This window comes from Protopterus annectens, chromosome 11.part0 (genome assembly GCF_019279795.1).
Source record: "Protopterus annectens isolate FY-2018-M chromosome 11.part0, PAN1.0, whole genome shotgun sequence".
Lineage (NCBI taxonomy): Eukaryota > Metazoa > Chordata > Ceratodontiformes > Protopteridae > Protopterus > Protopterus annectens.
The window spans coordinates 275,241,175-275,265,753 of NC_056745.1; the positions used below are offsets into that span (position 1 = coordinate 275,241,175).

General features: G+C 42.2%; 1 protein-coding gene across 4 annotated transcripts in view; it reads left to right on the top strand.

The window, feature by feature from the left end:
- The window catches only part of NUP37 (nucleoporin 37), a 1,368,290-nt gene that overhangs the window by 1,116,359 nt on the left and 227,352 nt on the right, over positions 1-24,579 (top strand). For all 4 annotated transcript variants that reach the window (XM_044087745.1, XM_044087744.1, XM_044087747.1 and 1 more), the window contains one exon: positions 19,385-19,566. In XM_044087745.1, the coding sequence (XP_043943680.1) occupies positions 19,385-19,566 (182 nt within the window). The remainder of the gene's footprint in view (positions 1-19,384; positions 19,567-24,579) is intronic.

Sequence of the window (24,579 nt, forward strand, 5' to 3'; positions counted from 1 at the left end):
CCCATTTGACTCTAGCCTGCCATCCCTTCCAGATAAAATCTTTCAACTCTTAAGTAATATCCACAGCTTCTCCTCTGGTTGATAAGACATGCCTAACCTGTGTATAACACTAAAGAGACTGAAAAATTTTTACTGCCAGTATCTTGCTATCTATAGCCAAAGACAAGGACTTCCAGTTTCTCAGTTATTGTATTTTCTTTTGTTTAGTCTCTTCCCGCATATCTTTAGCTGCCATAACAGAATCCTTTTTAACCCATATTGCTAAATACTTCATTTTATCATGTCTCCATAAATATAGGTATAGCTGAACCCTTTCGTGTGTGGGCACATAGTTTTACAGCTATAGCCTTTGTTTAATCTTCATTCATTTTATAACCTGAAAAAACTGGAACTGTCTCAGAATCTTCCATAGCACTGAGTTGTCCTTTTCTGGTTCCATGAGGTACAAAATAATATGTTCTGCAAATGAAGCCAACTTTGAATGCCATAACAATTGTATCCTAGAATTTATGACCCTCATTTATTTATTACCAATGGTTCTAAATATAACAGAAGTAGCAAAGAGGAAAGAGGACACCCCTGCCCAATTCCTCTGTTTAGACGCATCTTAGCTGAAAGGAACCCTCCCACTTTAATTTTTGCCTCGGATCCCTTATAAATCCTCCTAATTAACCGTATTATTGTATCAAGAAATGAAAATGCTTCCATTGCTCGACTCATAAAATCCCAGCTTACTCAGTCGAATACTTTCTCTGCATGAAGACCCACCAACAACAGAGGTATTTTTTTACATTCTGCTTCCCTCTGGATAAGGATGGGAAGATTACTAATAAGTATAGGAAAAGTGCATGCTTCTGCAACTCTGATTTTCATAATTGTGAGTTGTTAGGCTCACGTTAAGGTTTGTCCTGACTAATTGTAAAATTATCAGGAATGTTTTGTCTGCAGTTTCTACTTGTGAGGAAAAATCTTTAAATTACTTTCCTTTATTGTTCAAGTTGCTACTTATTGTATACAGTGTGTGTACAACTCTTGTTGATACTTCTGCAATGCCTTTGACCACTGGTACTCTCTTGAGGAGGTTTGTGTGTCTGCATTGTCAGAACAACTCAAATGATGTTACAAATGAGATTTAGTTCTTTGCCCCTCAGCTGCACAGAGGTGATCAAGAAGTGTGATGAAACAGGTAAGCTGACATAATGAATCTCTAAGATTTTCACTCCTCCTTTTATATATTTTCCAAGTGTTTCTCTAACTCCTAATTCAGTTTTGAGAAAAAATCAAACCAGTCTCACCAAAATGCAGGTTAACAGATGTTTAAGAAGAAATGGCAAGAGTATTCCAAGATAAATGCTGGAAACTCCCAAAACCAAGGAAATTGCAGTAAGTCAGACTGGCTGTCTAAGAGACTTTGCCCCCCCCCCCCTTCCACCATTGCAACCTATTTTTGTCTCCCAGAAAGTGTGAATCTCCACTTTTCTCTTTGACAATGGATAGTTTCAGACAAATGGGTTCTGAAGATCATTTATCAAGGGTACAGATAGCAGTAGGAGGAAATCCCTCACCTCCAGACCAGACTTTCTTGTTTCCACTTATCCTTCCTCACATGCTGTCCCAGGGAGTGATTGAACAAAACTCCCCCTTCCCAGGTGGGAAAGGGGTTTTATTCAAGAATATTTAGTGTTTTTCCTCTTTGTGATGGTCCAAATTCTTAGTGTCACTTCACAACTGTGTACCTCTTCTTCCTCATTCAAGTTTCATAGTAACAGTAGATTTAAAATATGCTTATCATTGTTATCACATTTCTTGTCATCCCTACTTCAGAAGTTTCTTAAGGTTTTTTTGTGTCTGAAGTGCATTTTCAGTTCTGTAACTTAGTCTTTGGACTGTCCACTGTACCAAGAGTGTTCACAAAGTGTCTGCTTCCACTTGTATCTCATTGCAGACAATAGTGTATCCACATTTGTTTCCATATTTAGATGACTTGGTTATCTTTCCAGAGTCTTTTTGTAAGAATCAGAAATCTCTCTATTGGATGATAGATCTCTTACTCAGACTGGGATTCCAAGAGAACATTCAAAAGTCTTTCTTGACTGCTTCTCACAGGATTGTGTTTCTGGGATGTCAACCAGTCACCACAGTTCATAGAGCTTTTCGTCCACAGGGGAAAATGGCTCTATATCTAGGTCTGTTTCTTGGGTTTTCCACACAGACTTTGTCCACTGCAAGGGATACCGCAGGATTTTGGGTCTCATGGCTTCTGTAATTCTCATAATGCTGCTGGCAAGACTCCACATGAGAAATATGCAGAGGTATCTGAAGTCTCTTTGATCCCAGCACCAACACCACTTGTCTTTTCAGATCCCAGAGCTGAGGTTTGTCAGAAGAGAAATCACTTGATAGAGATAACAGGTATCCTTAAATCCAGGTCTTCCTTTCTCCCTGCCTGTTCCAAAGCATTTAGTCACCACAATCATCTTCTCTGACTTTGCTTGGAGAGCAGTTTAGGGAGGGATAAATGTGCAAGGTGTGTGGAACACCAAGGAATGATACAAGCACATTGTCATGATCAAGGCACTTAAAACTCTGAATCATCTCTGGTCCCCGGGACTACTTCAAGTTGTGATGGAAAATACCATAGGTCATGAGTTACATCAGGAAGCAAGGAGGAGCCAGGTTGTATACCCTCTGCAGTCAAGCCATGTTTGGGATATAGCTCCACAGCACAATCTCTCTTTAAAGGCATCCTACATTCCATCAGAGCAAAATTGTCTGGCAGACAAGATGAGCAGGACAAAGGCAGCCTCTCATGAATGGGAAGTAGATGAAACGGTTTTCCAAAGTTCGATCCATCTGTAGGGAGTTCCAAAGGTAGATCTCTGTGTTTCCTCTATGAAGAGTTAACTGGTGTAACTCCATGCAAGAAGGCCTGGAAGACATGCCTTTTCATTCCGTGGACACGAATGTTCCTGTACACTTTTAGATCCTTTCCACTAATATCCAGGATACAGGAATCCACCAAGATCATTGTGGTGACTCCCTTCTGGCCCAGGCAACTGTGTTTCTCCTTTCTTTTGCAAATGGCCAGGGGCAATTACCACAATCTTCTTCACAGCCTGGATCTACTTAGACAAACTGGGATGTTTGGCAAACCCTGACACCAGTCATCTTCAGTTAACTGCCTGGATGATAGGGACTTTATTACTTTTAGGAACCTGCTTACTAAGGAAGTGGAGCAGATACTAACTGAGGCAAAAAGGTCTGCTTGTAGAAAATCAAATATTAGCAAATGGAAAAGGTTTTCCAGTTGCACCTGTTCAGGGCTAGTTTTCTTCTGTTTTTACGATATTTGTGTAATTTACTGTTTTATGGCCTTTCTTACTCCTCTATCAAGGATCATTTATTGGCCATTTCAGCATGTCTGCCCCTGGATCTTCCTCTTTAAATGCATTCTCATGTCACAATGTTTTTGAAAGGGGTTTTGCATAAAAGACCTCCAATAAAACGGATGGCATTTCCTTCAGATCTTAATTTTGTATTAAAAAATCTATCACTTCCTCAATTTGAACTAGCTAACCTGGCTGATTTGAGATTCTTAACATACAAGACATTTTTACTGATTGTTCTGACCTCTGCAATAAGGGCATCTGAGTTACAAGCTCTTATGGTGAGTCAACCCTGTATTATTTTCCACAAGGACAGAGGGTTTTTTTTTAGGATTAATCCCTTTTTTATGCTTAAAGTGGTATCCAAATTTACTTTAAGCCAAACTCTCCATCTCCCCATTTTCTTTCCTGAACCCATAAATGAGGGATAAAAGATGCTCCGTATCTTGGATGTCCACAAGCAGCTCAGGTACTGTCTTGACATAACTAAAGCTATTGGATCTTCAAATAATTGTTCATTTCTTGTGAAGGTAAGTAGAAATAATGTATATCAAAACAGACTATTTGTAAATGGTTATCTAATACCTTTTGTTATGCTTACTGTAACAGTATATCTTTGAATGATCACTGCTGCAGTAGCTGCTACGTTCCTTCCCTCCATCCATCCCCGTTGTTTTATTTTGTTTGTTTTGTTAATGCCATGGCATGGGTATTTGTTTATTTATTTATTTATTAATTTATTTATTTATAACATTGCCCTTTCAGGGCTCAGCCCTTCTCTTACTATCAGCAGAAAACCTTAGAAGGGCTTGGCGCCCAAACTTGTCATTTAGTCAGCTCATCTCAAGCTGCCTGACAGTTTGGGATCATGGAAGGTGCCCTGAAGCTTTGGAAAGGGGGTCTTGGCAGGATATAACCAGCCACATATAGCTAAAGCTACCACAGCAGTGATCATTCAAATATCTGTTATGGTAAATTTACTTAAACTGTACTTTCTCTTGATGGAGGGATATTGTCCCTTCCTTCAGTCAGTGAATTTGGGGGATGTGACTCTCACCTGCCTCAGACACCTGTTTGAGTGAGTTTTAATTTAATCCATGATCAAAGTGCTTGTTACCAGAAAGGCTCATCCAGACTCTGCTACACTTTGCTGTGAAGGAAAGGTTAGTTTGCTTTTATGTTTTGTATTTTGTATTACTTTATTGCCTTTCTATATTTTGAATAATGTGGTTTGTTTTCTTTACCTTGTGTTTTACTTGCATTCTGCTTTAACAGCATATTAAAACTTCAAAAGAGACCACAGCTCTCGCTCTTCTGAGTCAGGCAGAAATTAGAACTGAGTCAGGCAGAAATTAGAACTGATCAATTAAGGACTCATTCATAAGATAGAAGAGGTCACTTAAGTTTAATCATTTGTTAACTGAGGGGGTGGAGCTAGGATCTAAACCTTCTATTTAAGGGGTAAAATAGAACATTTAAGAGCTTTACCAGAAAGGCTCATCCAGACTCTGCTACACTTTGCTGTGAAGGAAAGGTTAGTTTGCTTTTCTTTTTTGCATTTTGTATTACTTTATTGCCTTTCTATATTTTGAATAGTGTGGTTTGTTTTCTTTACCTTGTGTTTTACTCGCATTCTGCTTTAACAGCATATTAAAATTTCAAGAGACCACAGCTCCGTCTCTTCTGAATCAGGCAGACATTTTTTCCCACCTTCCCACCCAGTTACAGTTGTCTTGTTAAATACCACTGTCTTTCTAGTTGCCTGCCTCTTATGTTAATCTGACCATATATCTCATTTCCTCTCTACTTTCACTGGCTTGTGTGAGTAATCACAAAATCATAATTTTTGAAATCCCTCCCCTTCAACTATTTGAATTTATTGGCCATCCTACTGTATTCCATAGTACCATAATACAAAAGTGACCACCCCTTTCAATCCATCTTGTTGTTTTAAAAACAGTAACTCTCCACTAAACCTTAACTTTTTAAACAAGTAAAACTTAAGTTACCTACTTTCACATCTAACTTCTGTAGTGCACACTGCAGTGTGCATTTTTTTTCCATCTTCCCTGTGACTAGCACTTGCTCTAATACCTGCTGGAAAGCACTGGGAAGCCTTAAACTGATACAAGCACTCAACTCTCCTTGTTAATAAGGAGAAATTAATAGTAGGCACTAAGCAGCCTATAATTGCAAAGTACCTTGCTAAGGTAAGGGAAAACAGCTTCTGTACTTTACAAAACAAAAAGCAAAAAACCAGGCATGTCCAAGGGTCAGCTTCCGGTGATTTCTCCTGTCCACCTGGTGAATCTGGGCATTCTGGGGCAATGCAGCAATTGCCTCATGTACACAGACAACCCTCTCCTCCTACCACCCAACACTACAACCTGTGAGAGATGCACTTACATAGCCAAAATGAAAGCAAAGCTCTCTCCACCCAAGATTGTGCTAGACAGTCAAGAGCAGAAGGTTAACACCCACACTATACCTCAAGCAACACATAGCCCTTCTAAACCCACACCACCAACACCCACATATAGCAGCACTAAATCCACATATGCAGAGGCCCTTAACTCTAACCTGCCCAAGCAACAAGGACCTCTGAAGCTGAAACGCAAACAAACACCAATCACAACCAAAGTGTCACATAGTTCACAACACCAGTGTGCCACCCAGCAAAAGCCCCTAAGGCAAGACAAAGTACCTAACACTTTAGTCATAGGTGACTCTATAGTCCAGCACACTGATGTCCCACTCACCAGGTTGAACAGGAGAAAATTACAGTCAGCTGCCTGTTGGGTGCCAGGATACGCCACATAACGCATGCACTCAAGTCACTCCACAACAAGTACAAATATGACTCTGTCATTGTCCATGTTGGAGTGAATGACTTGAGATGTACCTCCCTGAACTACATGAAAAGAGACATGGAAGAGCTCTCGGATCCTGTGGCCCAGGCAGGTATGACCCTAGCCCTGAGTAGCATCCTGCCTTCGCCCAGAATGATACCACAATATAAGGACAAAATGATTGACTTCAACAATCGGCTAAGCTTCCGGTGTCATTCAAAGGGGATCCAGTATCTGTCTGCCTGGGACGACATGATCGACATACCATGATGCTTTGCCAGAGATGGTCTGCACCTGTCGTCCCTGGGATTCAGGTTACTGGCTAAGGCTCTTGCCACCCCTATAGTGCCTTTTTTAGGCAAAGTTCAAAGGACAAAACCACCACCGTAACCGGTACAAGCATGCAAAATCTGAAGGTAATGCTACTCAATGCTAGAAGTTTAAACCTCAAACTGCACTCTCTCGAGGCACTCCTAAAAATGGAGAACATTGATATCTGTGCAGTAACTGAGACCTGGTTCAAGGCTCCAGAGAGCACCCCTTCAATACCAGGCTACAACTCTTACCACACTTTTCGGCCACCAAACCAGGACCGAAACACTAAAGGTGGAGGAGTGTCAATATTCACCAAGGATATTCACACCACCAGGCTAGTTGCCCAACACAATGCGTCTGAAATTCTCCAGGTGCAGCTAACACTAGGTAAGACTGCAATCCAAATTGTAGCTTGCTACAGATCCCCCACCATACCCCAAGATTCTCACTACACCTTTCTAAACATAATGGAAAATATTAAGATAGAACCAAATACCCTAATACTGGGTGATTTTAACTACCATGCCATTAACTAGGAAAACTACTCATGTACCAGCACCTTTGCCCAGCGGTTCTTGGAATTCATAAATTCCAACGCCCTTGATCAACTAATCCATAGTCCCACCAGGAGCTCCAATATCCTAGACCTGGTCATTACCAACATGGGAAATCGATGCTCCACAGCTATGGTCACCCCCTCGTAAGTCAGGTCTGACCATAAGCTAATCACCCTTAACATCCACATCCCACCCCCACCCCCCAGTAAGGAAATATCCATAAAAAACTTCTCCAAAGCCAACTTCATGCACTCAAGTCAGAAGTGACAAACTTCATGACACCCATGCAGACGGGAACTGAAAGTTCAACTGCTGAATCCTACACTAAGGCACTGTGCGAGCACATCCACTTATGTGTGAATCGTGCCATCCCAAATAGAACCAAGATGCTCTCATCCAAAAAAAGGAAGCCAATCTGATGGTCCCCTGCCATAAACAAACTTTACAACAAAACGAAAAAACTGTTGCAGAAAAGAGGAATATTCCAGGATGCAAAAAACTCCCTTACCAGCCTCAGTAAGAAACTGAGATCCCTCATAAAATCCTCCAAAGCTAGTTACGAAAATAAAATTGCCAAAGATTCCAAAGACAACCACAAGGCATTCTATAACTATGTCAAGAATCTAAATGGCAATGCTCAGATCTGCTCTGAGCTACAACAGAATGGCATTAAATATACTGATCCCAAGGATATTGCCAATATTTTGGCAGATAGATTCAGTGCCAACTTCACCCCCCTCTCACCCCCTAAATGGTCCATCTCAATACCGGAAGATTGCCAAATTCCGTTAATAACCGCCACACAGGTAAAAAACGCACTCTCCAAAGCTAAGAATAAAGCATCCATGGGACCAGATGACATCCCGGGCTGTGTACTACATGAACTACAATATGAACTGGCACCTCACCTAAGTGTCATGTTTAATCATAGCCTCACCTCAGGTTTCGTGGCGTAGAGCTACAGTTATCCCACTCCACAAGGGGGGGATCCACCTTGGATCCCGGAAACTACCATCCCATCAGTCTGACGAGCCTTATCTGCAAGGCCATGGAACGTATTATCATGGAACTTATAAGCAAAGACATTGGCAACCTTCAAACACTGGACCTCACCCAGTTTGGGTTCATGAAGGGCCGATCATGTCTCCTGAACCTGATTGACTTCTTCGAATCAGTCTCCAGAGCCATGGACAAGGGTAAGGTGGTCCACACAGTCTATCTAGAACTTGCCAAGGCCTTTGACACCATCCCCCACTCTGGAATCTTAGATAAACTTACTAAGCTGGGCATTAATCCCTACATCACCCAATGGGTTGCTAACTGGCATACTGATAGAACCCACACTGTAAAAGTAGCTGACTCCAAATCCAGCTCCAGACAAGTGACAAGTGGAGTACCTCAGGGTTCAGTCCTGGGGACCACTCTTGTTTGGCATCTACTTCTCTGAAGTTCAGGCCAACACTAAGGGACTCTGGCTAACAAAGTTCGCAGATGACTGCAAACTGGGAGCCATTATTGAATCCCCAAATGATGTGGATACTCTACAAAAGGGCCCTTCAGAAACAGATGCTTAGTGCCAGAGCCATGGGCTCAAGCTCAATGCCAAGAAATGTATAGTTATCCCCTTTGGGAAAAAACATGTATCTGTGAATTACCATATAGGTGGCAGTACACTAAACACTGAAAGTGTGATAAGAGACATAGGGACACAGGTGGACAGTGGTCTCACCTTCGATAACCACACCACATTGCCACAACAGTCAGGAAATCCTTCTATGTGGCACACCTCATCACTAAGGGCTTTTCATCCAGAAAAAAGGAGGTCATTGTCCCACTGTACTCATCCCTCATTAGACCCATTATAGAATACAACGCCCCATTTGGTATGTACCTCTGAAGACATCTGCAACAACTGGAAAGGCCACAGAAATACCTCACTAAAAGAATCACAGGCCTAAAGCAGATGCCCTCCGCTGACTGCCTTAAAAAACTCCAGCTATGCTCTGTCGCATATCATCTGCTCAGAGGCAATCTCTGCTTAACATACAAGTCCATGTCAAACCCAGAGCTGTTGGACATGCTACACTTAAAGAAATCCCAATCCCTCAGAGCCACACGCTCCAGGGATCTAAACCTTGTCATCACAATAAACAAAACATGCTGGAGGGATAGGTCCCTGACCCAGAGACTCCCCAGACTCTGGAATAGATTGCCCATACATGTCAAGCAGAGTGTCTCTTTGGCCCTCTTCAAAAGGAACCTTGACGATTGTATGGGAGAAAGGAAATTCACCCCGGGGATCACATCAGTTGCCCTGCTAGACAGGGGTCCAGGGAAGTAAATAGTGTGGGAAGAAATAGCCAGGGAATTGTTATGGCTAGGCTTGTATAGGCCCTAGGGCTGATAGCCTAGTACCAACCTATGAACCTATAAATCTTGGTATATCTAAGCCTGGTGGTTGGCTGAACTGTTGGGCCATAGTTACACCTACCAGATGGGGAGTTCCTCACCAATTTTATTATAGTTACTGCATGAATTGCACCTTGTGATTAGTGTGAAGGTTTTATGCTTAGATGAGGGTTAGAATGTTAAGGTTAATTTTAGGGCAAGAGTTTCAGAATAAGTTTGGGGCTGTAGGTTTGGGTTTGATTCTTATATTGACCAGCAAGCAGTTCCAGTAAAAATGTATATTTCTGATTTCACATGGTTTGCAGTAACTCATTTCTCTATCTCTGGAAACTTGATACACCTGTCCAATAGAGGTAACCATTGCTGCTGAACTGTTGCTAGTTCAGATTTGTCAGGCAGTTCCTCAAGAAAGTAATGCATCTTCCCCTACCTTATGACCTATTTCCTACCTTGTGACTTAGACTTCAGGATTGTCAGCCTTATCCTGTTGCCATTAGAAGTAGCTGGCTCAACTCATTTTAAGTTGATCTCTTGAAAGACAGTGTTTCAGTGGTTGTTACTTTTGGATCTACCGGTCCTGATCTTTCTGCACTAGCTATATTCTACTCTGTGATACATACATGGATGGAAAGATTCCATCACTCCATTTCATATTATCATCTTAATATTTTGTATTACTAAATATTTTCCTTAACCTAACCTTCTACATCATCTACCTTACTTTACTCCCGCTATTTGTTATTTCAGGTTTCTTAATTTCACTTGCACTACTAATTGTTCTCACTGTCATTTCAACATAATGCATGTTGTCACAAAAGGAGATACTGCCAGCATAGCTATCTGGAGTTTTGTAAATTGTCATATGTGAATATCAACATGATTTATAACAGATGCTTGTGTTACAAATGTATTAGAACTGTATGTCATGTGTATATCAAACTGCTGGTACAGAAGTGTGAGATGAAAAGGTTTTTGCAAAGTGCTGTAATGCTGAAATGTAACCACAGTGTGCCCTACTGGAATAGAACAAAAATGTGCATGCACTATTGCAACTATTTAAATGTATATATTTTAACAGTGGAAACTAGAATACAGGAGGTTAACTTCAGGAATATAGCTGAAATTAAATTAGTTTATGACTACGCAATAAAAGATGGTATCTTTCAGTTTCAAGGCAGCTAGAGACATAATGCCTGTATTAGGGAGCTTTCTGTATTGTCTTTAGGTTGAAATAATTACTAGTCTTAGTATGGGGGATTGTAATTGTTTTATGACTTCCAGCATCTGCCAAAGATCTCAGACCTATGTATTTTCACTGGTAGATGCTAAATACTGCCAGCTTCCAGCAGTGGGGGTTTCCACATGGGAAAGAGTCAAGTGACAAGAAATTATGACATTCTGCAAGCTATCCCAGCAGTAATATTTGAGATATTACTTTGAGAAGTCTCTTAGTGACACAGGGAACTCTGCATTCTGTTTTGGACCTGACAACAACAAGAAAAAACATTCACCACAACTGCTTTGCTCTAATGAAGTAAGTTTCTAGGGTATGGTAATTCTTTTAGATACAGTCAGGAATATAGTGAAGCTTAGTTTAGATATTTTTCTTTATTTATTTGAGACTCCCCTGCAATGTTTTAAATATTTCCTGTGATTTTGAACTCTGATGTCACTGTGAAAAAAATATATATGGTATTGTCTTGTTATTTTATTTATTATTAAATATATTTAAACCTTTCATTGTGGCTGATCTGTGTAGAGATATTTAAGATTTGAAAGTACTTGCATATTTGTTGAAAAAACACAAACGGCACCACAAACTGCAAAAAAACAAACCAAGGCAGGAAAAACAGCACCTTAAATTCTTCAGCTCTTTATTAAAATAAAGATAAAAACACTGGTAGCACAAGCAAGTAAAGTTGATCACTTTTCGTCTACTTTAATGACTAGACTTCTTCAGACAATGAACAGCAAATACAAACTTGTTAAATACACTTCTCCCATCTTTCTCCTATTAACTTAATTGCTTAATAAGTATCAGTTAAGCTAATGAATGACCTGAAGTGTGCAGTATAAAAAAAGCTAAGCAGTCAGTGCTACTAATATGTGCAACATACAACCATAGAGTAGTAAAGGAAATGCAAGTACAGTAAAAATACAATAAATGTGTTGACAAGGAACACTATTCTTGTGAGGATAAACATCATACTTAGCATTTTTATACTGCAAACTTCAGGTCATTCATTAGCTTAATTGATACTTATTAAGTAATTGAGTTAATAGGAGAAAGAAGGGGGAAGTGTATTTAAACAAATTTGTATTTGCTGTTAGTTGTCTGAAGAAGTCTAGTTATTAAACTAGATGAAAAGCACTTAACTTTACTTTCTTGTGCCACCAGTGTTTTTATCTTTGTTTTTTTAATAAAGAGCTGAAGAATTTGAGGTGCTGTTTTTCCTGCCTTGGTTCGTTTTTTGTACTTGCATATTTATTTGGTGACACTGTGTAGGCCACTCCTAATAGCCTTGCTCTTGGTCAAACTACCATTTGTGTTAATATTAATATTGCACAGTAAGATTGGGCACCCTTTAAGGGCCTTACAGTAGCTGGCAGGAGTGACTGGTGGCAGTAAAATCTATCTTATACTCTGGGCAGAAGGGGGCATAGCTAGTAAACCTGTGCCAGCCTTTCCCAGGGGTGTGTGTAAATCAAACCTCACAGTTTGTGTGTGTGTTTGTTTGTGTGAGTGTGTGTGTGTGTGTGTGTGTGTGTGTGTGTGTGTGTGTGTGTGTGTGTGTGTGTGTGTGTGAGAGAGAGAGATACTTGGGCAGGGACAGAAAGCACTGGTGGGACAGAGAGAATGCTGGAGACCTTGGCTTGGTCACTCAGCTGAGATATCAACTATATAGCTGTGCCAGTGGTGAGTCTTATTGAGGGGTCTGTAGAAAGAGAGAGAACCCAACCCCAGACTAACTATGGTCTCTTTGTGCTCTTAAGGGAAATTGCACTCGATGCAAAAAACTGCATCTGGAAATATTGTGTGTACTTGTTAACCTCCCAGTGTATGTCCCCTACTGTTGCTAGTGGTGAGGATTGAGGCTCCTTGATTACTGTTCCAGTGGTGGGTTGTCACTTTATTGGTTGGCAGTGGTGGGATCACCACGTCACGTATTAGGATTCAGTGGTGTGGATATTGAGCTCCTGTAGCCTGTAAACAGTGGTCACTAAAGAAGATATTTGTACTCTCAAGCAGCCATACTGTAGACATTCAGCGTTTCATATCACAATAATTTTATTTATTTTTTGTTAGCTTAGTCAGGGAGAGCAGGCAAGGATTTCAACAGAGGATTATGGCAAGCTGACAAGGAGCCAGTTGGCTGAGATGTACCAAGCCAAATAACTGGTGTATGCCAACCTGACTAAAGCAGAAATGGTTGCAGTCTTAACCACAGCTGCATCACAGACCAGCAACCAGGAGAACAACCAGACTGGCCTTGGGGATGTACAACTCTCAGAAAATGGACATTTCAGTTTTGCTTCAGAGGACTTAAAAATGTGTCTGGAGTTGGTCCTGAACTGGAGGCCAAAAGTTTGGAAATAGAATAAGCAGAGAGAGACTGTGGAGTTTTGGAGGTCAAACCAGAATCAGCAGAGAGACTGAGAAGTCTTGAAGCCAAAGATAATGAGAGGCAGATGCAGCATGAAAAAGAGATGCTAACTCTTTGCCAGGGTCATAGAGGTAATGGGGAAGGGATTACCCGAACTCCAGAAGCAATAAAGGTCAGTACATTTCTTCCACAATTTATAGAGGGTGATAATTATGATAGTTTTATTCATGTGTTTGAAAGGATTTGTTAACAGTAATGTTGACCAAGGGCTCCGAGTACGGTTCCTGACCCCCTAACTTCACGGTAAAGCAATAACTCCTGTTTCTAAACTGTCTGATACTGATTGCTTAAATTATAATACAGTTAAAAATTGTTTATAAGAGAGTTTTAAGTTAACGCCTGAAGCTTATAGAAAAAAGTTTTGTGAGTATAGATGCAAGGCAAATGAAAGTGTGTGAATATATTGCTGAGTTGAGCACTTTTCTTCATAGGTGGTGAGTTGGGGTCAGGTTACCACTTTTGAAGGGCTGGCAGACCTTTTAGTGAGGGGAACAAGCCCATAACAATTTGCCTGAGGACATGAGAATCTGGTTGGCAGATAGAGAATGTAATACCACAGATGAGTTTGGGAAAAGGGGAGATCGATACCTAGCAAGCATGGCATCACTGCACAGGAAAGGGATACCCTGTGCTGCACATGGGTCTAAGGGAACCCATGATGGGCAGCCTAAACCACCCCAACAGAGTCTGCCAGTAACAGAGGAAGCCACTAGTTCAGGTATTTGGCCAGGATCATGGGTTAAATGTTTTAAGTATAACCAGTGGGGCCATGTAGCATATAGATGTCCACTGAGGCAAAGTGGGGAACAAAAGGTGGGAAAGCCAGTAAATGGGAATGAAAGAATGCCAAACTACCACAAGAGGATATATCCTGTTTTAGTAGATGGGAAACAGGCCACTGCTAAGAGAGAGACAGCCTCACCCAACCATTGTGAATCCTGCAGTGGTTAAAGAGGAGCATTACTTGCATGAGCAGTCTACTCCAGTCAGAGATTTAGAAGGGACCCCATTCCAAATGCCTTTGGCTAGGGTTCACCATGACTGGAAGGGTGGAAAAGGAAGCAAGCAAGTAGGTGTGTTTGAAGATATCCCTGCAGATGTCTTGATAGTGAATGATTTTGATGATGCAGTACCTTTTGAGCATTCAGTTACACTCATTCAAGCTTGGATACAAGCATGTGGGTCTGGTACACTGAGGGGGACCCAGATAGACTGCACACTTAAAGCCAGGACTGATAAGGTGGCTACAGGGAGGGAGCTACCCTGTAGCAGTGAGACTGAAAGTGACCCACAGCTGCTTGTGGGTACTGATGTCCCCTTGGACAGAGTGACTGCAAGGGCAGAGGTGAGTAGTAGTGTCCAGGCTGACAGTGAGGCACTGCTGTCAGAGGATTCCAGACTTCCTGTGGAAGGGGACTTGGGAAGGGTTACAAAGAGAGAACTGAGACAGGCTCAGCTCTCAGACTGTACATTACAAGGCTTGAGGTAGGTAGCTGTAGAGCCACTTGATTGTCAAGGAAAAGGGGAATATGTACAGTGGGACAAAGGGTTACTTTATAGAGAGTGGAACCCCTGAAGGAGGGCTAGATGGTGAGAGGATACAGCAGTTGGTAGTGTCCAGAGCCTACCATCTGGCAGTTGTAGCCATAGTCGATGACATTCTCTTTGCAGGTCATATGTGCATAAAGTGTACAAAGAGACGTATTATGCAGAACTTTTATTGGCCTTGAATTTCCATGGATGTAACAGGGTACTGCAGGACATATGAGCAGTGCCAAATGGTAGGCAAGGCAGGAGACAAGGTCAAAGTTCCTTTGGTGCCTTTGTCTGTGATTGAGGAGCCATTTCAGAGGGTAGCTATGGATATTGTGTGGCCTCTGAATGCTCCAAGTTACACAGGGAAGATGTATATCCTAATGGTAGTAGATTATGCTACCAGATACCCTGAGGTTGTAGGTCTGTCCTCCACTGAGGTAGAAAAGGTGGCAAATGTTTTGTTAGAGATTTTCAGCAGGTTAGGTTTCCCAAAAGAAATACTGACTGATAGAGGTCCCACTTTCATGTCAGACCTGCTGCCTTGTCTGTGGAAGCACTGCAGGATGAAGCACCTAAAGACCTCCCCCTATCATCCCCTGACTAATAGTCTTGTGGAGAGGTTAAACTCTACACTAAAGACCATGCTACTGGCATTTGTAGACCAGTTTAAGAGGTAGTGGGACAAATATTTGCCCCATCTGTATTTTGCTTACAGCGTGGTGTGTCAGGAATCCACAGGTTTTTCACCCTTTGAGTTGCTGTATGAGCATAGGTTACGGGGACCTTTAGATTTCATTTGCGATGAATGGGAGGGTGTGTGTGAATCCCACAAGTAGTCTGTTGTGGCATATGTCCTAAATCTCAGAACAAGGCTCAGGGAATTGAAGGGCTTGGCCCAGGAGAACCTGGCAGAAGACCAACAGCAGCAAAAGCTCTGGTATGACATGAATGTTTGAGCTAGAGAGTATGCTCTGGGGCAGCAGGTTATGGTTCTTATTCCTGTCAGACACAACAGGCTGCAGGCAGCTTGTGAGGGACCCTTCAAAGTGGTAAGGAAGGTCAGGGATGTTAACTTTCTGGTAAAACTAAGCATGAGTCAGGGGCACAAATTGTTCCATGCCAGCACCATGAAACCCTACCATAATAGAGAGGCCCTTGTGCTACGTATTTGCAGTAAGAGGCAGGCGGTATCTATGGCTACAGGCAGCCAGCCAGGAAATCCCCAGTTACTGTGGTGGAGCCCAGAGTTACAGGCATATGATATGACAGTGCAACACTGTAATATGGGGTTAGCAATGTCAAGACAGCTGGGATCTCAAGACAGGATATGAGGTAATGTGTTCCCAGATAGGCTCATCCCTTTCAAGCAACATTTCTCAAGAGTCACTTAGAATACTAGCTTGAGTCTTCGAAGGGGGGAAGAAGTGTCACAAAAGGAAATACTGTCAACACACCTATCTGGAATTTTGTAAATAATTATATGGCATTTGTGAATATCAACATGATTTATATAAGATGCTTGTGTTACAAATGTTTTAGAAGTGTATGTCATGTGTATATCAAACTGCTGGTACAGAAGTGTGTGTTGAAAAGGTTTTTGCAAAGTGCTGTTTGAAATGTAACCACAGTGTGCCCTACTGGAATACAACTGAAGTGTACATGCACTATTGTAGCTGTTTGAATGTATATATTATAACAGTGGAAACTAGAATACACAAGGTTAACTTCAGAAAAATAGCAGAAATTAAATTACTTTATGGCTATAAAAGATGGTATTTCACTTTCAAGGCAGCTAGAGATGTCTGTACTAGGGAGCTTTCTGTACTGTCTTTAGGGTGAAATAATTACTAGTCTTGAAATGTAGAGGAATGTAATTGTTTTATGACTTCCAGCATCTGCCAAAGATCTGAGGTCTATGTATTTTCATAGGTAGATGCTGAATACTGCCAGCTTCCAGCAGTGGGGGGTTTCGCCTGGGATAGAGTCAGATAACAAGAAATTATATCATTCTGCAAGCTATCCCAGCAGTAGTAATTGAGATATTAATTTGCGAAGTCTCTTGGTGAGGTAGGGGACTCTGCATTCTGTCATGGATCTGACAACAACAACAAGAAAATATTAACCACATCTGCCTTGCTCTAATGAAGCAACTTTCTAGGATATAGTAAGTAATTCTCTTAGATAGAGTCAGGAATATAGTAAAGCTTAGTTTAGATATTTTTCTTTATTTATTTGAGACCATCCTGCAAAGTTGTTTTAAATGTTTCTTGTGGTTTTGAACTCTGATGTCACTGTGAATTTATATTTAGCATTATCTTGTTCTTTTATGTATTATTAAATATATTTAAACCTTTCATTGTGGCTAATCTGTGTAGAGGTATTTAAGTTTTGAGAGTATTTGCATATTTATTTGGTGACACTGTGTGGGCCACTCCGAATAGCCTTGCTCTTGGTCAGTCTACCATTTTTGTTAATATTAATATTACACAGTAATATTGGACACCCTTTGTTAAGGGCCTTAAGGTAGCTGGCAGGAATGACTGGTGGCAGTGAAAACGTCCTTATAGTCTGGGCAGAAGGGGGTATAGCTAGTAAACCTGTGCCAGCCTTTCCCAGGTATGTGTGTGGGTGAATCAAACATCAAAGAGTGTCAGCTACTTGGGCAGGGACACAAAGCACTGGTTGGACAGAGAGAGTGCTGGAGGCCTTGGCTTGGTCACTCAACTGAGATCTCAGCTCTATAGCTGTGCCAGGGGGAGGATTATTGGGGGATCTGGAGAAAAGAGGGAGAAACCTGTCCCAGACTGACTGTGGTCTCTGTGTGCTCTTATGAGAAATTGCACTTGATGCAGAGAGCTGCATCTGGAAATACTGTGTGTGTACTTGTTAACCTCCCAGTGTACGTCCCCCATGGTTGCCAGTGGTGAGGAATGAGGCTCCTTAATTACTGGTCCAGTGGTAGGTCATCACATCTGTAATGTATTCTGTAAATAAGGATGTATATGACATGTCTGTTATTACATAAGCCTTACTTATTTGAACATGTTCATTGATAATTACTAGCTACATGTCCTTGAGGACCATTTTAAGCGTAGCCAATTTCTCTTTTTGTGTTCGAATTAACGTATGCCATTTTATTAGAGATCGACGTTACCCATCCCCTGGTCTATAATTATGTATTACTCCTAATGAGAATAACTGGGATCATATAATAGATAATTCGAGGGACCCATGAATGGGGTAAATCATTTAGGACATACCTGTGTCCATTAGTAGTACAGGGGGCAGTCCTGGGGTAAATTTTCTGTTTCCCATCCATAGATCTAAGTTGTGCTTGAATATGCCCAGGGATGAACTTTGTTTTATGTGGATGGGGAGTCCGTTCCTGAGCAGCTTTATCCGCTGTGAGATATACCTGTTCCTCCAAACCATTCTGTCGATACTGCAGATGAGGTTATCACTAACAGGACTGCACTGCTGCACTTTCATTTACTTGACTGTAATACAGTGTAATTTGTTTAGTTTTTCTGGCTGAGCCTGAAAATGTTCAAGTGAGATCAATGCTCTGTCCATGTTAAATTGCAATAAATAACTAATAAGACATATTGAACACTTTCTCGTTAGGCCTCCGTCATCACTACCCACATTTTTAACCAAAAGTTGATTAATAGCATTCCCTTCGCCATTCTATTCATATTGCTGTTTTCATACCTGGGGGCCTTCTTATATACTGTTGACATGCTCACCAGCTTGTAATTTACTTAAGGGGAATGAATGAGTTGAAAGAAAATTGTACACTTGTTCAACTCCTTTGATCTGTGTAATGAGGGCCTGGCTGTATGCAAGTAAACATTATTGTACTAGATTGCAAAGTTTGTTTTTTGCCTTGTGACAGGTAACCAGTCCTTGGATTAGTGCATTAAAAGATAATTTCATCAGAGTGACTGCTTCTGGATCCTGTTTCAAGAATGAGATCAATGACGTCATTTATTCCGTGGCAGCTTGGTCATTGATTTACACTCTTACTAAGTGGCATTGCTTGATATGTGATTGCAGAAGCTGGGCCTTCTTTGTCACTTCATTGCTTCAGGACTTGGTCTTCTGAGTGCTTTGTTTTTTAGTCTGTTTGGATTCTGTCTTCCTCAGGTTTTATTTTCATACTGTTTCAGTTTCTTCCCAGTCATTATAAACTGTACAGAGCCTCCTGAAGTAATGATGCGTCTATGATGACCTCTTATAAAACTCCTATTGTTTCCCTAGTTTGGATGACCCTGTTGTTTGCTTGCTTGTCATCTGATTATTTTTAAATCCTTAAGTTTATATTCTTCTTTAGTTAGATAATCATGTGTGCTCACTCAGGTTGTTTGAGGGCAGAACTGTGGATTATAATGATTGCACATCCTACTAGCCCTGACTAGCACGGAACCCACAGATTTACAATAATTTAGAAGACTTGTACCTTGAATAAGTACAGTGTATATACAGTATGACTAGAACAGTGTCAGATGGTTTGGAAAAAATGCCTTTCATGTTCTACATTTGGCATAAATTAGATGAATCTTTGGCCATTATTTAAAATATGTTGTTTTTTAAACTGCATAATTCTCTGTTCTACATGAATTCTGTTATTATGTCACTGAAATGTGTTTCTTTCATACTTTTTGTAGCTAATGGTTGCAGAAAAGAGTGGTGTAATTCGGTTCTATGATATCATTGCTCATCAAGCTATTTTATCTGTGGAGTGCGGGCAGTTACCACTGATGTCAGCAGACTGGTGTTTAGGGAACACTCTTAAAGTGGGAGCAGTCGCTGGTAATGACTGGATTATATGGGATATCTCACGCTCAAGGTACAGCTACTGCATAATTGCTTTATTTCCAATATGTCCAGGGATTTTCTGAAAAAGAATGAAGTTTTTAGTTAGGCGGTTGCCTTCAGTAAAGGAATAATTTGCAACCTCCCATCATTTTTATTTGCAAGGCCCTGATGCCTGTTTCCCTGTAACTGTGCTACTGTTTGGTCTAGTATTCATGGTCAAATGAGAGTTATTTGTTAGTCATGGCACATTTTGATGCAGAAATAAGGTGCCAAACATTTAAAATAAATGACAGTATGAGATGCTTACTATAAAAAATTGTGATGGTTAGTGTACATGATAGGATTAGGCATCATCTTTAATGCAAGTGCCTAATGTTGACTATTCTTTCATTTTTTTATGCTTTATGTTGCCCTTCCAAAATTGTCATCATTCCCACTGTTGCAGTAAGTGCATTTAAGCTATGTGGGTTGCTTCCTGCCTAGGAAGCAACAGCTGTCCAGCTTCAAAAAGCTTTACCCCCCCCCCCCCAAACTCCTTCACTCTTGAGCACTGACTGGCAAATCCTGAGGAGGGAAGTCATCAGTCAGAGTGAAGCTTTCATCTTTACTTTTTTGCTATCCTAAGAGTCATCATCTCAAATGAGCAGCAATCTGCTAAGAGCTTCATTTCTGTCAAATAAGCCCATGTTAGGGAACCATTCCTCTCAGAAATAATTGCCCTTTTCACTAAAAATGATATTTCCCTTTTAAGAACCCGAGTATTTTTCACAGTATCTGAAGTTTCCTATCAGGGACTGCTATTTTTAGCTAGAATTGTCTATTACTGTATTTGGGAGTCATTTTGTAAAAAAATTATGCATTATTTGTGTAAAATTTGAATTTTATGGAACAGAAAAGTTTACTAAAGAATGGGAGAACTGTTTGTGTTAGTGTAATGCTTATACTCACATTGTGACAAATTATCAGTGTGTTTGTGTTTGAAGAGTACTGGCAAGGAAACTGTTCTGCTTATACTTTTTAAGTTAATAGCACTGGAGAAAGTGTTGTGATTGCAACTAAGCACCGAGGGGGCGAGTGGCATCGGACCCTTGTCGGACCTCGTTCTCCCTCTCAGAGCTTCGGCGCAGGTGAGCTCAGCTCCTACATTGACCTTGGAGCCATATCCCTCGGTGCGGAGAAGGATTCCAATTTCCTTGGAACCGGAGCCTTCTCTGCATCGTGGCAGGGGCGCCTTCGATGTCATAAGGAGTGTTCTAGCCACTGAGTGTGCTTATTCACACTCGATGACAACTTACTTTCAGAACAGTTCACTCCAGCTATGCTTACAGCTTGTGGTGGCTCTTCTCTGGCTACAGCATGGATACTTACTCCAGTCCTGTTGGTTCTTCACCCACAGTACGCAGAAAGAAAAAAATCACTTATCAAAGAGTCCATGCCATTGTCGTGGACTCCGTCTACACCTTAACCAGCAGTGGATGAACCTTTCAGTGGCCATTGGTTATTCCACAGACCATTTACTTACCTCTCCTACTTCCTCTGTTGTAGTCCTTTTGGCCAGCAGGAACAAAAGGTCAGCCATTTCCTCTTTGATTGTTTGATTGATTCTAGTGTCCAATAAGGACAAGAGTAAACCATCTTATCTAGGTCTTGGAGATACTCTGAGAGATTCTTTGAGGGGTAACTAGAGCAAGAGACCATTATCTTGGCAGTTGTTCCCCTTTGAGTCAGTCCTATTCTACTTGAACTTGTGTTAAGAAAAAAACAAAAACAACACTGTCCTTCTGAAGTAATTACTGTTAAAAAAAGGTGAGTTCTGTATATTGGCTAGGCAGCCATTTACAGGCAATAAATCCTGGTATGTAGCATTCATTACAAGTGGGCATCACCTATAAAGTTATTCGTGAAGAAACAGAGTCTGTTGATTCTGACTTTGACAGTGATGGGACGTCTGTAGATTCCTAAGCCACCTTTTTCATTGTGAGGAAAGTTTAAATGTTAAGTTGTCCATCTCGCCTTCGTTTCTTGCTGGTTGGGATCGGAGCCGATCCTCGGCTCCGACTCGGCCATCTTCTATAGCTCGAGAGCTGTTTACTGGCTCGAGGCTACCCCTTATCCCATGATGCCTAGCGCTAGCTACCCAGATCTCATTTGCCGCTTCAGCTGCGAGGTGTCATTCTTACTGGCTCAGGCTCGTATACGTTTCTTTTTAAACTGTTTTTTTGTCAGATTAGTGCCTTTTCTGGGAGTTTATTGTTAATTGTAGTCTGTAACGTGTTGTGTTAGTTTAGTGTATTGGTAGTCCTTTCCCTTGGAACTCGTTTAAATTAGAGAGTTCTCCCCCTCCCCCACCCCTATCACTTCTTGTAGGTTAGAGTTTAGTTTAAGCCTTTCCTTCCTACTTATTGTTAAGTAGCCATTTAAGTTAGAGGCTTCCTAGTTTAAAAAAAAAAAAAAAAAAATCTTTAGCTGTAGTATACTGTGTGTTTTTGACTTTTGTTGTTAGTCTTGTGTTTCTTGTTATTGCTGTTCGGCCTTTTGGCCAAAAATCAGTGTGGTATCTTACAGGTATATTGTTGGATATGTCTAAAGAATCCAAGGTGTCTGGATTCAAGAAGTGTGACTCATGCTGTCAGAAAATGTCTCTGTCAGATGGGCACACTACTTGCGTCTATTGCTTAGGCGCAGTGTACCTGCAGGACTCTTGTTCTGTATGCCATGCATTTAGCCCAAGAGTTCTGCAGGAGCACAAGAATAAGTTTATTTTGAGGGGCCTCCTCACGCCCCAGGATTCACCGGCCAAGGCTCAGCCTGTGAAATCCCCAAAATCAACCAAATCGTCGGCTCCAAGCTCGGAGCTGTCATTGGTTCAAACCTTACCTGCTACTTCGGTTCCGGTCGGAACTGAGGAGACTATCTCCCCGTCGGCTCCATCATTGTCTTAGGAGCCGTTGCGGAGCCACAAGAGGCTGAGGTCCCCTTCTCTGGAATCCATACATTCGGCTCCTCGGTCTCCCCTGCTTCAGAGTGAGTGCAGTCACAGATCTTCCCACTCCTCTCGGTCCTCTAGGCTCTCAGATCACGATGTGGAGAGAGTGGTCAGTAGGTTGCTGAAGTCACAGGCACTTGCTAAGATGTTGTCCAGCCCTCTCAACAGGTGTCTGCTCCATCCACTTCTATCGATATTCCTCCTCCGACTCCATTGAGCTCGGAGCCGAAGTTCGTTGGGGTATGAGTCATGGAACCGTCGGCTCCGATTACTATTTCTCCTTTGGTTCCGTCGTCGCCTCAGATTCCCTCGATGGTGCTGTCCGTCGAGGGATCTGGGCGCCGAGGCTCCCTCATCTGCACCGAGGGGGCGAGTGGCATCGGACCCTTGTTGGACCTCGTTCTCCCTCTCAGAGCTTCGGCGCAGGTGAGCTCAGCTCCTACATTGACCTTGGAGCCATATCCCTCGGTGCGGAGAAGGATTCCAATTTCCTTGGAACCGGAGCCTTCTCTGCATCGTGGCAGGGGCGCCTTCGATGTCATAAGGAGTGTTCTAGCCACTGAGTCAGCTCCACGTTCGACCCCACCGGCTCCATCCCCTGTAGTGCCTGCGTCAACCTCTGCTCCTCCTCCAGACCCCAAGCGTGGGGAACCGGCACTCCAGGGCACCCCATTGGGTGTTTACTCTTCTTCCGAGGCCTCCCCTGATCATTCAGAGGAGCCCCCTCGGAAGAAGTGCAAGAGGAATCACATTGACTCCCCTGAGTCTGTCACTTCTGATACAGACTTAGATGAATGAGAAGGGTCCCCGAGATCCCCCTCTGAAGATGTTTCCTTCTCAGACATCCTAGAAATGCTTAAGCAGAGGGGGAACTGGACTCCCTTAGCCCCTACCGAGGATGAGTCTGTATTACTGGATGCATTTGGTTCCTGACCTTCCTTCAGTCGCAGATACAGTGGAACCAACGCCGAGGAGACCCGGCAAGTTTCACTGCACCCCTTGATAAGGAGTTCCTTACCAAAGGTGTTCCTGTGGATGCCATGGTGGTAGCAGCAGCCACTAAGAAAGAATTAGCGGAAACTTCTTCGTCTGTCCATCCTCCTAACAAGGAGTCCAGGACTATGGATAGATACAGGAAGCGAAAGTTTGCTTCAGCAACCTTTTCTATGAGGTCTCTGAATTACTTATGCCATTTTACCCGGCTTCAGAGGGATCTCCTTAAAGAGCTCGGAGATACCCTTCAGGATCCATCAGCTGAAGGGGCTCAAGCTAAAGTGGCTTCTCAGTTGGTGACCCTTAATTCTGCAACTCCTCCATGAGGCTCATTTCTTATGCAGCCGATGGTGCGAGTAGAGCCGCAGGTACAGATGTGGCCCTTAGGAGACATGCATGGATACGGCTGTGTAATTTTTGCGGAACCCTTTAGAGCGTCATTCACCAACACTCGCTTTGATGGTTCCTTTCTCTTTGGACCACAGGTGAAAGACACTGACTAGGTGTGAACAAGAAGGCAAGACTCTCTCTGCCGTGGGAGTCCGCTTTTCCACTCCTTCCAGACCATACCCCAAGGGTCAGAAGAGTGGTAAAATGTGGTTTTGAAAATCCCAGGGTGCTTTGCCTGACACACGTAGTGATTTTTCCTCCAGGGGCAGGGGAGGAAGCAACAGACGCCGCCCTCGTGTCAGAGGGGGTCCAAAGAACCAGGGCAGCAGAGAATGCTTCTCTGAGAAGCCCTTGCAGCATCCCTGAAGGGTTGCCCGGCTGCCCGCCTCTGGAGGCAGTCGGGGGAAGACTATCACTGTACCCAAAAGCCTGGTAGAATTTAACACAAGACAAATGGGTACAATCAATCATATGCGGAGGTTACAGAATTCCCTTTTTTCAACCCCCCTTACCGTCAAGCAAATCCCTTCCAGATGTTCCACCCAATCTGTGGGACCAAGCAGTCATAGAAGTTTCAAAACTGCTAGAAAAAAAGTCATCCAGGAAGTCCCGGCAGACCAGCATGGATCCGGAAATTAACTCAAGGTTCTTTTTGGTACCAAAAAAGACAGGGGA